Source organism: Macaca thibetana, chromosome 12, assembly GCF_024542745.1.
Source record: "Macaca thibetana thibetana isolate TM-01 chromosome 12, ASM2454274v1, whole genome shotgun sequence".
NCBI lineage: Eukaryota > Metazoa > Chordata > Mammalia > Primates > Cercopithecidae > Macaca > Macaca thibetana.
In genome coordinates, this window is record NC_065589.1 from 68,516,103 (window position 1) to 68,529,659 (window position 13,557).

At 38.5% G+C, this 13,557-nt stretch overlaps 1 protein-coding gene across 4 annotated transcripts in view; it reads right to left on the reverse strand.

The window, feature by feature from the left end:
• Nucleotides 1-13,557, reverse strand: part of SCRN3 (secernin 3) — a 31,113-nt gene extending 17,556 nt beyond the window's left edge. For 3 of the 4 annotated variants that reach the window (XR_007718280.1, XM_050751795.1, XM_050751796.1), the window contains exons 1-5: nt 13,463-13,557; nt 10,866-11,032; nt 9,188-9,369; nt 8,101-8,300; nt 5,955-6,167 (exon numbers count right to left, since the gene is read on the reverse strand). Coding sequence is in view for 3 of the 4 variants with exons in the window: in XM_050751795.1 (XP_050607752.1) it covers nt 5,955-6,167; nt 8,101-8,300; nt 9,188-9,369; nt 10,866-11,024 (754 nt within the window). In the remaining variant the exon portion in view is untranslated. The remainder of the gene's footprint in view (nt 1-5,954; nt 6,168-8,100; nt 8,301-9,187; nt 9,370-10,865; nt 11,033-13,462) is intronic. The other variant, XM_050751797.1, reaches the window with a different exon arrangement.

Here is a 13,557-nt window from a genome sequence, read left to right on the forward strand (position 1 = left end):
TCCTTCACCACTTCTTGTGTACCTATCAATTAAAGACTGAAAATATCCAACAGCATCAGCTTTATTCTAGAATCATTTTTTTTTTTTTGAGACGGAGTCTTGCTCTGTCCCCCTGGCTGCAGTGCAGTGGCGCGATCTCGGCTCACTGCAATCATACTCTATTTTTGCTACAGGTTTGAGTTAATATCTTGAATTTCAAGTGGATAGGAGTGCCTACCTCCTGAGACTACTCCTACCCCACGCTGCACCCTCAATCACCACCACCTTTTGGGTAAAGTTCTAAACCCAGGAAGGGAAGAGGATGAGTTGTCCTCTCAGACAAAGGGAGATGCAAATCATCCCTCTGGGATGGTTAGGTTATTATCTCAGAGGAGTTGATTCTTCTAAAATGGAAAACTACACTCTCTACCCTCAAATCTTCCATCTAGCCTATCTCTACAAATGGCATTTCCAACTGTTCACTGGTTCCCAGCAGAAACCTGGTATTCATTTGTGACATCTCTCTCTCTCTCTAACCTTCACTCCAATTAATTAAGTCCTGTCCATTCTGCCACCAAAGTATATGCCAAATCTGTCCACTTTGCTCCATCTCCATGCCACCACTGCCATTTCTGGGCTGGCTAACCTTTATGAAAATTAGAGAAAGGAGCCTCTTCTTTGGGGCAGACAGTGGGGCTGGATTTCAGCCCCACTTGCCCCCTTGTGCAGGGCATGATTCTCCACAACCTTGCTTGGTGGCCCTGGACCCCAGACCAAGCCATCCTGTACTGCTGTAATCAATTCCTTAATGTTTTGGCCACACCCTCATAATAATTAGCATATAATTTGTTTAATGAATACATGAGAAGCAAATATCTATCACTGACTGATCCATCTCAGAGTAGTTGCTTTCTGACTACTTTATAGAACCATTTACCAGCCAGGCACAAGGACTCGCACCTGTAATCCCAGCACTTTGATAGGTCAAGGTGGGCAGATGGTTTGAGCCCAGGAATTCGACACCACCCTGAGCAACATGGTAAAATCCTAGCTCTACAAAAAAATACAAAAATTAGCCTAGCATGGTGGTGCACACCTGGAATCCCAGCAACTCGGGAGGTTGAGGCACGAGAATCGCTTGAACCCAGGAGGCAGAGGTTGCAGTGATCTGAGATCACGCCACTGCACTCCAACCTGAGTATCAGATCGAGACACTGTCTCAAAACACTTTTTTTTTTTAACAGAAACATTTTATCCTTCAAGTGAAGGAGGGTATATTCGTCACATTTTTTATTAGTAGCATGACCCTTTTAGCAACTATCTGCCACTCAGTAATCTAAATAAAACTTACTTTGCTGGAATTATTCAGAAGCAAAGGAAAAAAATACATTGGAAGTTATTTTTTAAGAGTTAATAATAACCCAATATGAAAATGGGAAAAGGATACATTAATAAACAACTTACAAAGTAATTACAAATTTTCAGTAAATGTAAGAATATATCTAATTTCACTAAAAAAAAATTAAAATTATAACATGCCATTTTTTTCTTTTTTCTCTTTGTGGGTACATAGTAGGTGTATATATTTACATGCCATTTTGCCTACAAAATTTATAAAGGTTGAAAAAACCCTCTATTGATAAGCATGTTAGAAAATGGGTACTCAAATATTGTTGGCAGTAATTTAAATTTATGTAACTTTTCTGGTGGTCATTTAACAATGTGTTTCAAAAACCTTCAAATGTGCATAAGCTTTGACTTGACATTCTACTTCTACAAACTCATTTTTAGAAAATAGTCATGGGGCTGGGCATGGGGCTTGGCCCGGTGCAGTGGCTCACGCCTGTAATCCCAGCACTTTGGGAGGCCGAGGCGGGCGGATCATGAGGTCAGGAGATTGAGACCACGGTGAAACCCCATCTCTACTAAAAATACAAAAAATTAGCAGGGCGCAGTGGTGGGCGCCTGTAGTCCCAACTACTCGGGAGGCTGAGGCAGGAGAGTGGCGTGAACCCAGGAGGCAGAGCTTGCAGTGAGTTGAGATTGCACCAGGGCACTCCAGCCTGGGCAATAGTGTGAGACTCCATCTCAAAAAAAAAAGAGATTGTTCTGTTCTGTATATATTGAAACAGAATGATCTACATTATATATTGCTAACCCGTCTACACTGTATATTGCTAACTAAAGTTATGTGGAGAAAAGTGTAAATAGCATGAATAGCATACTATCATTTCTGTAAAAAAAGAAAAATTACATATTTGTTTCATTAAGCATATATCATCTCTGGAAGAACACATAAGGAACTACATATGGGAAAAAAAACTGAATATATCGGGACAGGGTAGGAAAGAGAGACTTCATTGTATAATCTTGTGTACTTTTGAATTTTGAATCATATGAATATATTAATTTTTATAAGTAAAGTAATATCATAGAATATTAAATGACATGGGAAGGAGTTCTACTTTCAGTGTGGCTAAGTGAGCTCCTATCAGGTCAACCGTCCTGCAGATAACTATCAACTTGGGACAAAATACAGAAAAACAACTACCTGAAGGCTCTTTACAATTAACAACCGAAGTAACATTCTGGAGGAAAGGTGAAAGTTGGGAGACAGAATGAAGCATAGGGTAAGTTTATTTTTGTTATGGCTTTAGCTTGAGGGAAGCCCATGGTCAATGCTGTGTCATTCTATGCAGGCTGCAATAGAAAACCTTGGTGTTTCTGGCCTGAAGAACCAGACCTCAACCACAAGCAGTAGAAAGGGAGGGGGCAGGCTGGGTGCGGTGACTCACGCCTGTAATCCCAGCACTTTGGGAGGCCTAGGAGGGTGGATCACCTGAGGTCAGGAGTTCGAGACCAGCCTGACCAATATGGTGAAACCCCATCTCTACTAAAAATACAAATATTAGCCGGGCATGGTGGCATGCGCCTGTAGTCCCAGAGTGAGCTGAGATCGTACCACTACACTCCAGCCTGGGTGACAGAGCAAAACTCGGTCTCAAAAACATAAAAAAAAAAAGAAAAGAAAAGAAAGTGAGGGGGCAATCACATAAAAGAGAGTCAGAGAGAGAGAACCCCCAAATTCTGTGTAAAAGAACTGCCCAAATCTCCATCTGATTGCTGATTAAGCATGTGTGGGGCAGACGGCAAACAGCTCAGCTAAGGATAAAAGAGCTAAACTGAAATTTGAGTTGCCAACCAGGAGAGAGAATTTGCAGGCTGAGTACAACCAACTAAAGTATGTGCTAAAACAAGAATTATCTATTTGTTCTTAGGTGAGTTTGGTGGTTTGTAGCTTTCAAGGAACTGGTTCATTTCCTCCATGTTACTGTATGTCTAATCATAGTTTTGAGCCATCTTCTGTGGGCTAGATTCCCATGTCAGTTGTTTACAAAACCTTTCTGCAGTGCTCTTTTACTGTCCTAAAAGAGCGCTATCCAGTGGCCAGTATGGAAACTGAGCAGTTGTCTACTCTATAGGTTAGCTCTCAAAGGCTTTGGTATGCTATTTAGGGTCAGATACACCTATGTACAGCTTAGGGTAGGCCCAGGTATTTTTATACAACTTCATGGGATTTCTTTCTTGAGCTACCTCTGCTTCTCAATTCTCCCTAACATTCTGGCTTCCAGGGATCCCCCTTCCAGGTCCTCTAGCTAGAACAACAGAGCCTTGGTGGTCTCCCTTCTTTGCCCAACTGCGTCCCACATCTGGGTCTGCCTCTGAGGCCAAGAGGCAGGAAAACAGAGAGAGGGCAAAAAGCAACAGAACTTCTCCTATGGTCTTTGGACCACAATTCCTCTAGTGGGAGAGAATTCCCTTCCCTTAGAGTTTAGATGCCTCCCAGCAGCTGCTACCATCATCACATAACCATCACAAGATTGCAGATTCAGAACTGGAGTTTGCCTGGGAGCTGGGATGAGACAGAAAGCAAGCAGCAAAAAAAATTAATGAATTTAATTAAATAAAAATTCCCAGGAGATTTCTCCCATGCTGTGTCTTGTTGGTGTCCACCTTCCCTCTCCTCAGACAAGAAAAAGAAGGTATCTCTTGGAGCTCTTTCTGTTGACACCCAGTACATAGGTCTGGGATTCATGCTGTTTAACACTAGGCTGGATGAAATGAGAAAAACAACAACAACAACCACAACCATGAAACTCACTCCTGGATCATTCCTGCTTTGACTCTGCTTTTTTTGCCCTGCTGACTGCTCCTTTTTACTTTTAAGACTCCTCAGAAAGCTGCTCCATGCATTCTTTCCAGATTTTCAGTTATATTCAGAGAGAGAGAGACAGAGTAGAGTTTACTTATTCCATCTTACCTGCAACCAGAACCAGCCTCCATTAAATGTTAATGAACTATACTCTAATTATTTAATTTTTAATTTTTAAAAATTTTTTGAGACAGAGTCTGGCTCCGCTGCCCAGGCTGGAGTGCAGTGGTGCAATCTCGGCTCACTACAACCTCCACCTCCTGGGTTCAAGCGATTCTCCTGCTCCACCTCCCAAGTAGCTGGGATTACAGATGCCTGCACCACACCTGGCTAATTTTTGTATTTTTAGTAGAGACGGGGTTTCACCATATTGGCCAGGCTGGTCCCGAACTCCTGACCTCAAATGAACTGCCCTCCTTGGCCTTCCAAAGTGCTGGGATTACATGCATGAGCCACGGCGTCCAGCCACTCTTTATAATTATTATTATAAAGATGCTAAACATGCTTAAGGATTTTTTTAAAACTTGAAAGTAAAGAATAGAGAAATGGGAGTTATACAGAAAGAACCAATGGAACTTGTAGAGATTAAAATTATAATAACAAATTAAAATATTACTAGATGAGATTAATAGCAGATTAAATGCAGAAGAAAAGATGAATGAACTTCAGGACATAACAGTAGAAACTATCCTAATAGTCGTAGAAGTTACATCTTCACCTGAACCCCCATGTAACAAATATTTTCAATGGCAAATACATGTAGATTCATTATAGCAGATTTCCCATTTGGATAGGAAATTTGAGTAAAATATAAATATTTGTCATATCAAATATTCATATAATGGGTATAGAAATACAGGTATGCTGGGATCTTGTCTGGTTTACTGGTTATAAACCAGTGTTTGTTTCTCACCAGCTAACTCCAGGTGAGCTCCCAAAATAAATATGGCTCAGAGTTCAATCTCTTACAAGAAACTGTATTGATCCACATCCTGGAGCAGCAGGCAGCTCAACTCCATCCTAAACTCTGGGTAGGGAGTGGACTAGCATTTTTCAGACTCGTAGCCTTAATAAGGAGTCCAGTTCCTGTTCCCCAAATGTTGATCTTTTTCAATTATACACATACATTCTCATGGATGTTAACACTCTAGCGTCTAAGGTGTATATCTGGTCCAGAATCCCCCAACTGACACGGAGATGAGGAGGATTGTGTGGGCCCTCTCTTCATTTTTGGTACCTGGTGATTTTCTCTTCTTGTATTTGAACTTAGCTATATATGTCTTTAATGTTTAAATGTTTTATCCAACATTTCTCAAGTTTTGGAGTGGAAAGAGGGAATTTGTATATCTGCTCAGTTTGTCTTCTGGCCAGAAATTCTATATATAAGAAAATAATCGATAAGAGTACTACCCAAAAATAAATAACAGCAGCAGCAGCAATAGTCAAAGAAGCCTGTCTCCAGGTTGCAGTGAATTCTCAGAAGAAAAGTAATCTCAATTTTGTTTTAAGAATATTAATAAGAACTGAAAAAATGCATCTGAGCATGGAAAATCTGAACTTTACCTTCAAAAGAATCATGACCCTTTCACAATCGTATAATACTTATCTCAAAAAATAGCTTTATGATAAATAAATAGTTTTCATTTTAATAGAACAATCTTTTTACTAATTATAATTCTCCAAAATAGATTTTGTCATTCCCATATTACATCTACACAAAATATAGTTTGTCATCCTAATATTATTTATATGATAAAATTACCTTTGTGCTTCTTTAGAAGCTTGTAGCCTTCACAGTATCTGCCTGATGAAGTCATCATCTTGGCTGTGTCAAGATAGGAATATGCTGCAGCAAAATCAAACTCCTTTTTACCATCCCACCAACCTTTCCGCTTAGCATAGTTTCTCATGTCTGGGTGTTCCCGGTCTATCTTGGTTGTTATGGAAAGCTGATTAGAAATATTACGAACTCCCTCTATTTTCAAAGAAGAGGAGAAAGAAGAAAAGTCATATTTAACATAAAGCACGTATCTGTATATTATGATGCCTACTCACTATGTAAACGTAAATATAGACTTCTAAATTTTGTGCCATGGGCATCTATTACATATTTAAAAAGATAAATGAATTATTTTTAAAATTAAACTTATTTTGAGATAATTATAGATTCACATGCAGTTATAAAAAAATAATACTGAGAGATACTGTGTACCCTTCACCCAGTTTCCCCCAATGGTAACATCTTGCCAAACTGTAGTATAACATCACAACCAGAATATTGGTATTGCTATAGTCAAGATGAAGAATACTTCCATCACCACAGGGATCCCTCATGTTGCCCTTTTATAGCCACACCTGTTGGGAGCAAGCCCCCCAAAATCTGGCCATAAACAGGCTCCAAAACTGGCCATAAACAAAATCTCTGCAGCACTGTGACATGTCCATAATGTCTACATTGTGCCACTACTTACTGCAGCCTCGACCTCCTGGGTTCAAGCTATCCTCCCCACCTCAGACTCTTGAGTAGCTGGAACTATAGGTACACGTCACCACACTCAGTTAATTTTTGTATTTTTTGTGGAATTGAGGTCTCACTATATTGCCCAAGCTGGTCTCACACTCCTGGGCTGAAGTGATCCTCCTGCCTCAGCCGCCCAAAGTGCTGGGATTATAGGCATGAGCCACCATGCCCAGCCAATAATTTTCCATCTAATAAATAATTCCCTGTCATTTAACAATTTAGTTATTGGGCTTAGTTAGTAATAGAAAGAGAAACCAGTTGGCTAAGTTAATCTACAGCTAGACAATGAGACCCAATGAAGGTGTTCATTTTAGATGGCCAGGTGGGGCTTTTTCAGCAAAATGTATTTATTAATTTCTCTCTTGCATGTAGCACATTTAATAAAATAAAAGTGCTCAATGGTATTATCAAGCCAATTATCACAAAAAGAAAACTTCTAACTACAATGTTATATATTAATAAACATATATGCAAAACATAAGACAAAATGTCCATCAAAACAACTGGTAATGATCTGTTTTGAAAAATAACAACCAAATCCTCCAAAGTTCAAGGCTACCTTCATGAAGCCTTTCTGAACTCCTCTAGCTCACAATAATAACCTTTCTGTTCTCTAAATGTTCAGAGCATCTATGTGTCTGTATCATTCATGCACCATTTAACATTTTCACACGTGTATCTTATCTCTCTAGTAAACTAGGAGTCCAGGAGTTAAATACCCAAGATGGACATGATTATGCTTAAACATAAGGCTATGTTCTAGTGACGAGATTCAAGATAAAAATATTTAAATTCTAGGTCTTTCATTTACCACCTTAAATCACTTTACATCTCTGGCTTTCCTCACTTGAAAATTTAGAGGAATATATGATCACAAAGGAAATGAGAATGAAAAATCAAAGCATTCTAAAACAATTAAATAATGTTTTATTCAAAGATATCAAACTTCTGTGTTTTACTATTGTATCAACATAGCTTTTCCAACCACCAACTCACAAACACCTGTCTTTAACCCCACTCTCATTTCCTCACCTCCACACTAAAATAAGATTTTGGAGTGCAGCCCAAAGTTTAATGGGGAAGAAATTGTACGGGATTATTAAAGTGAAAAAGTACGATGAAACGGCCAAGAGCTGCAGCAAAGAAAGTATATACAGGTTATATGAAATTCATATTCCCAGAGGTAATGCTACCTTTTTATATTTTTCAAGAAAGCTCTTTATGGCACTTTTTCCATTGTTCTTTCAAATTTTTAAATTTCCCTTACAGTTCAACCCTTCATTATACTAGATTATTAATCTTGGAAGCATTTAAATGCAGTATCTACAGGTAAGGGTATATTTTATTAATTGCAAAAACAAGTTAAATCACAAAAAGTTGTCCATACCTTGTACTTTTTCTGCTGCCCAGTACTTCCCTGCAGTCTCCAGAATCCAGGCTTCATTCCTATCAGCTATTAGGAAACTGTTGTGATAGCTAAATACCATCCTACCCTCTGTGCAATTTCCACCCTGGCCATATTTTTCTAATAAGTCAACAATGACATTGAGGGCTTTTTCAGCTGTATCAGCTCTTTCAAGGCCAAGTCTAAAACAAAAATATAAAGTTCTCAGATTAAAATAAATTTCCATTATTTTTCTTAAATAATTTCATGCTCATGAGATTTTTTAGATTTCTCCAAGTAAAATTTCTTCCAAGTTAACAGATGAAATGACATCTAACTTTAAAATTTTTCCTTCTGCAGTCAGTTTGGAATCATGGAAACAAAGTTTCTAGAGTCAAACAAACCTATCAAATTTGAAGTTGGTAATTCACTGTCAAGTTACTTTATCTCTGAACCTCAGATATCTCTTTTGTAAAATGAGCCCGATAGCCCATGAGGTTATTGTGAGAATTAGTTAAGGTGTGATTAAAATATGTTAGGCACTTCCAATGAATCATAATTTCCTACTTCTTCCCTTCTCCCAAATAATAATATCTGAAAGCTGGGCATGGTGCCTGTGCCTGTAATCCCAGCTACTCAGGAGCTGAGGCAGGAGAATGACTAGAGGCCAGGAGTTCAAGACAAGTGTAAGCAACATAGCAAGACCCTAGTCTCTGAAAAAAAATTTTTTTTTAATTAAAAATTAGCCAGGTGTGGTGGCATGTGCCTTTGATCCAAGCTACTTGGGTGACTCAGGTGGGATGATTGCTTGAGCTCAGTAATTCAAGGCCATAGTGAGCCATGATCACACCATTATACTCCAGCCTGCATGACACAGTGAGATCTCATCTCAAAAAACCAAAAATTAATTAATTTAAAAAACCAAACAAAACTGAGAGTCATGAAATTGCATGCCGGTACTTTAAAACATTTTGACACAAACTGCAAAGTATCAAAGCCCCCTCAAAAATAGGAAAAGAAAACAAGTAAGAGTTACACAAAAATTACGAATTAGAAAAGGTCTATAGCATGAAACGTAACAAAAAATAACCTGACAAGATCCATTCCTAATAGTGCTTCTTCGTCACAAACTTCTTCTCTTCCCCATACAGCTTCATTCCCAATGCAAACTCCATGCTCATTGGCTCCCATTTCTGCCCCCCACAACCATGCTGGGCGACTCAGGACAACAGCATACGTTTCAGGAACTTGATCAATTTCTATATACGTACACTGTAAAAAAAAAAAAAAAAAAAAAAAGTCATAGCAAGAACCACAAAACCAGAAAAGTTATCAAAATCCAGAATTTAAAAAAATCAGTCAGAAGACAAGACTGTTATGAAAGAGATAAAGGAAATATAAGTAAATTGAAATTTTCAATAATAAAAGCATTACCCTTAAAACATATCCAGAATAACCCTAAAGTATTTATTCATTCAAATATTTGCTGAGCATTTCCTATTATAAAACATTCTGCCAAGAGATATGGTAGTTACAAAGATGAATCAGATAAAGATCTCACTTTTGAGAAACTAAAACTGGTACATTAATTAAGATAAAATAAAGTATAAAGTATTAGGGTCATGAAGTGAAGACAAGGTGCTACTGAAGCTCAGGAGAAAGATGGTCTCTAGCCGTAATATCTTGAAACATTTTTGTAGATGTGTGAGTTGAAGCTTAAGGAAGTAGTTCTCAATCTCAATATCCAGTGTTTCTTAATTAGTGATATAAGTACCCATCTGGTAGCCTTCAAATACAAGAGTTTTGTCATAGGAATCTCACATCACATTTTGAAGTCATCTATTAGGTATGTCCACAGCAATGAAAAGAATGAGAACCACTGGTTTACAGGACAGGCTAGATTTATATCTGAAGAAATAAAGTGGAAATGGCATCACAGATGAATAAGTGGTCTTAGCAAAAGAAAAAAATATGACATAGGATACAGAAAACAGTCTAATATTTAATATGTTTTAATATTAGAATATCAATAAAATAAAATCTAAAAAGTATGAATTAGCAACAATAGCATAATTTGAAGCTCTCATTTTAAGTTCCACATTAAATGGGTTTTTAAAATAAGTTTTTAAAGGATCCTTTAATTAATGTGTATACTACCAAGTGACTGCATAAAATGTATATTGATAGTGTTAACATAGGGCCTAAAAAACCTTTTTTGATGTGTCATAAAACTGTCATTTCCAGAGTCTGGGATGACTTTCCTATTCTACATCAAGAAGAACCTATACCAATTCAGAATCAGAATCCTTTTTGTCCATCAAATTCCAGCTAACTCCAAGCCGCATTAAATGTTCCTTCTCTTCTGCTGCCACAGCATGCTACTCTTACTTAAATTTAGCATTTAAACCACCCAGTTTTATAATGGGGTATAATGCATACACATCTTATTCCTATACTAGACTCTAAGCTCCTGGAATAGTCAGAGTCTTGACAGCTGACTTTAAATCTCTTGCCCTATCTAACATGCTTGCATATGGAGAGCATTCAAATATTTATTCAAAGAATGGATAATTTTATTATTATTTCAACTTCCTCCAAATCACTGAAATAAAAGATTACGGTTTATTTCTGACTCATTTATTTTTCAAATGTAAATTCCTCAATTTTAACTTTTATAGTTTCTTCCAAGTTCCTATTTATAGAAATAACTTTATGATATTTTTAAAATAACTTTATGATATTGCTAACAAAACATTTATTTCACCTACCTTAAGATGTTCTCCCAGGTTATTATGAACTGCAGCAGGAAAATAAACTACCTCTTGTACTTCATCACAGAGTCTATCTGAATTTTTTCCAAAAATAATCCTGTTATCGACTGTTGCTGGAGGTAATGCCACGAACGTGTCACAGGAAAAAGGTTCCATTTTTTAAACTAAAAATTATACAGATGTTTTAAAATTAAAAAAAAAAACACCTTTAAGTATATAAAAACAAACAATTTTACTCAATGACCAAAGGATATTATTGCCATATTTAATTAAGTATGTTCATTAAAGCTTTGATTTTTTAATTTTTATTTTTTGGAGACAGGGTCTAGCTTTTTCACCCAGGCTGGAGTGCAGTTATACAATCAGGGCTCACTGCAGCCTGGAACCCCTGGGCTCAGAAGATCCTCCCTCTTCTGCCTCCCAAAGCCCTGGGATTACAGGCATGAGTGACCATTCTTGGTTGTTCATTAAAGTTTTACATTTTGTATACTATAGCCTAAAAATCAATAAGACTATGACTTGGGACTCAATCTTGTACTACAACTCAATGAGAAAATGGCAATGAAAACTACCTTCTTACAGTTTATAGTTCACATTTATTCTCTAAGATCTTTCTCTCCTAAAGTCTTCCCTGAATTTCCTTTCACCATTTCCACATTTGGAAATCCCTGTACCTAGCTCTACTGTTGTAAAGGCTAGATTCTACTACATTTGTGTATATATAAGTCCCTTTACTGGACAATGAGATCCTTGAGGGCTGGGAGTATGTCTTACTAATCTTTGTATTCTCATTGCTGGAACTTGTCTTATGGAAAAAAATCTTATGTGCCCATGCTTCCTCAAGGGAAGGAAGAAGGGGTCTTATTTGAGCTGGGAAATAATACACACAGATTATAATTCTGATGAGACTGAAATTTTGAAACAGACTCATTGATTCAGACAAAAATATGTCAATATAATTTCAAATTGTTGGCATTTCTAGAAGAAAGTTCACATATTTAATTTATAAATCGCAATTATATACTTTAATATCTAGGTTACCTCTTCAGTTGTAATTTGGAAAATCTTAGATCTTCACTTATAATAGAACACCTAAAGATCCTTATTTCGCTGCCAGAATGGACACATTGTTTTACAGAGTTTCCTTCTTTCCTTTAATAATGACAAAACCTTAGAATGGCTTTACACAGGCAGATGCTAGCAATTTAAAAACAAAATTTAAATATAATAAATGTTTCCTTAAAAAGAAAACAAAATGAGTAAAGAAAAACGTCAGCCTGAAACTCCTAAGGGTTTTCCTGTTCTCCTAGTGAGAAGTCTGATGTCTTGATGGCTTCTGTTATTTTCTTTCTGTGTTTCAATCCTTATGTCCTGGATCTCCTTCTATTTGTGTTTTATAGTTAGTTCCATCACTATATAATTTCGGCAGACTATTTAATCTCTCTCTTCCCTATGCCTTCTGCCTCACCAGTAAAATAAAAAAGACACTGTTTGATGGGCTGTTAGAACTTAATAAGGCAACATGTAAAGTGTTTTGCACAGTGCATAGAACATACTAGATATTCACGTGAAAGCTGTTGTTGTTATTTGGTAAGAGAGAAAATTTCTCATAAAGTCTTATTCTTTTTTTTTTTTTCCTGACAGTTTAACTCTTGTTGCCCAGGCTGAGTGCAATGGTGCAATCTCGGCTCACTGCAACCTCCGCCTCCCGGGTTCAAGTGATTCTCCTGCTTCAGCCTCCCGAGTAGCTCAGATTACAGGGGCGCGTGCCACCACACCCGGCTAATTTAGAGTAGAGACGGGTTTTCACCACGTTGGCCAGGCTGGTCTACGAACTCCTGACGTCAGGTGATCCACCCACCTCGGCCTCCCAAAGTGCTGGGATTACAGGCGTGAGCTACCGCGCCCGGCGTAAGTTTATTCTTAACATTACCCTGATAGAGAGCTTGGTTGGTGGGTCACCTGCTGCAGAAGCAGCCACGTCCACTCAAAAACCTGGAGTCCCAAGGTCCATCAAGCTGCAATAGGTAATCTGAGCTGCCTAACTGGGGTGGTAGGGAAAGCTAAGGAAACTTGCCGCCTGGTTAGAATGGCACCTAGCCCACTGAGGAGGTGAAGCCTTGAGAGATTTTACTAACTCCTGACGTGTATTCGTCATTCAGTAAGTCTTTATTGAACGTCTTTCGGCGCCAGCACCGTACAGCTGGGGCAAGGGCCTCCGTTCTTGCAAAGCTGTCTCATTCTATTTCACGCGCTTAGTTCAGCGGGCGCTTTCAGAAACATATCGTTGGATTCTCGCAAACATACTACAGTTAGGGCAGGAATTATTATCTCCATAACAGAGATGAGAAAAACAGTGCAGAAAAGTTTTTGCAGCTCGAGTCAGAGTTCACAGAAAGTAATGGGCTCGAGCTTCAAGCACCTTTGGTCGAAGGGCCGCCGCGGTCCACCCCGCACCCCGGCCCTGGGCGCTCAAATCGCAGCCAGCGCAGCTGGGCTCTGGAGCCCCTCGGTTAAGCAGTACCGCCCCACAGTAGGGTCTTCCCGGTTTCTGTCTCAACTATGCACGCCCCTCCCCCGTGCACGCCCCTCACCTGGCCTCCAAACTACCCGGAGTGACAGGTGGACGGAGGGAGGATTGGCCAGTGTAGGCATCAGTTGCCGGAAGCTGTTACCTTTGACCTCGGAA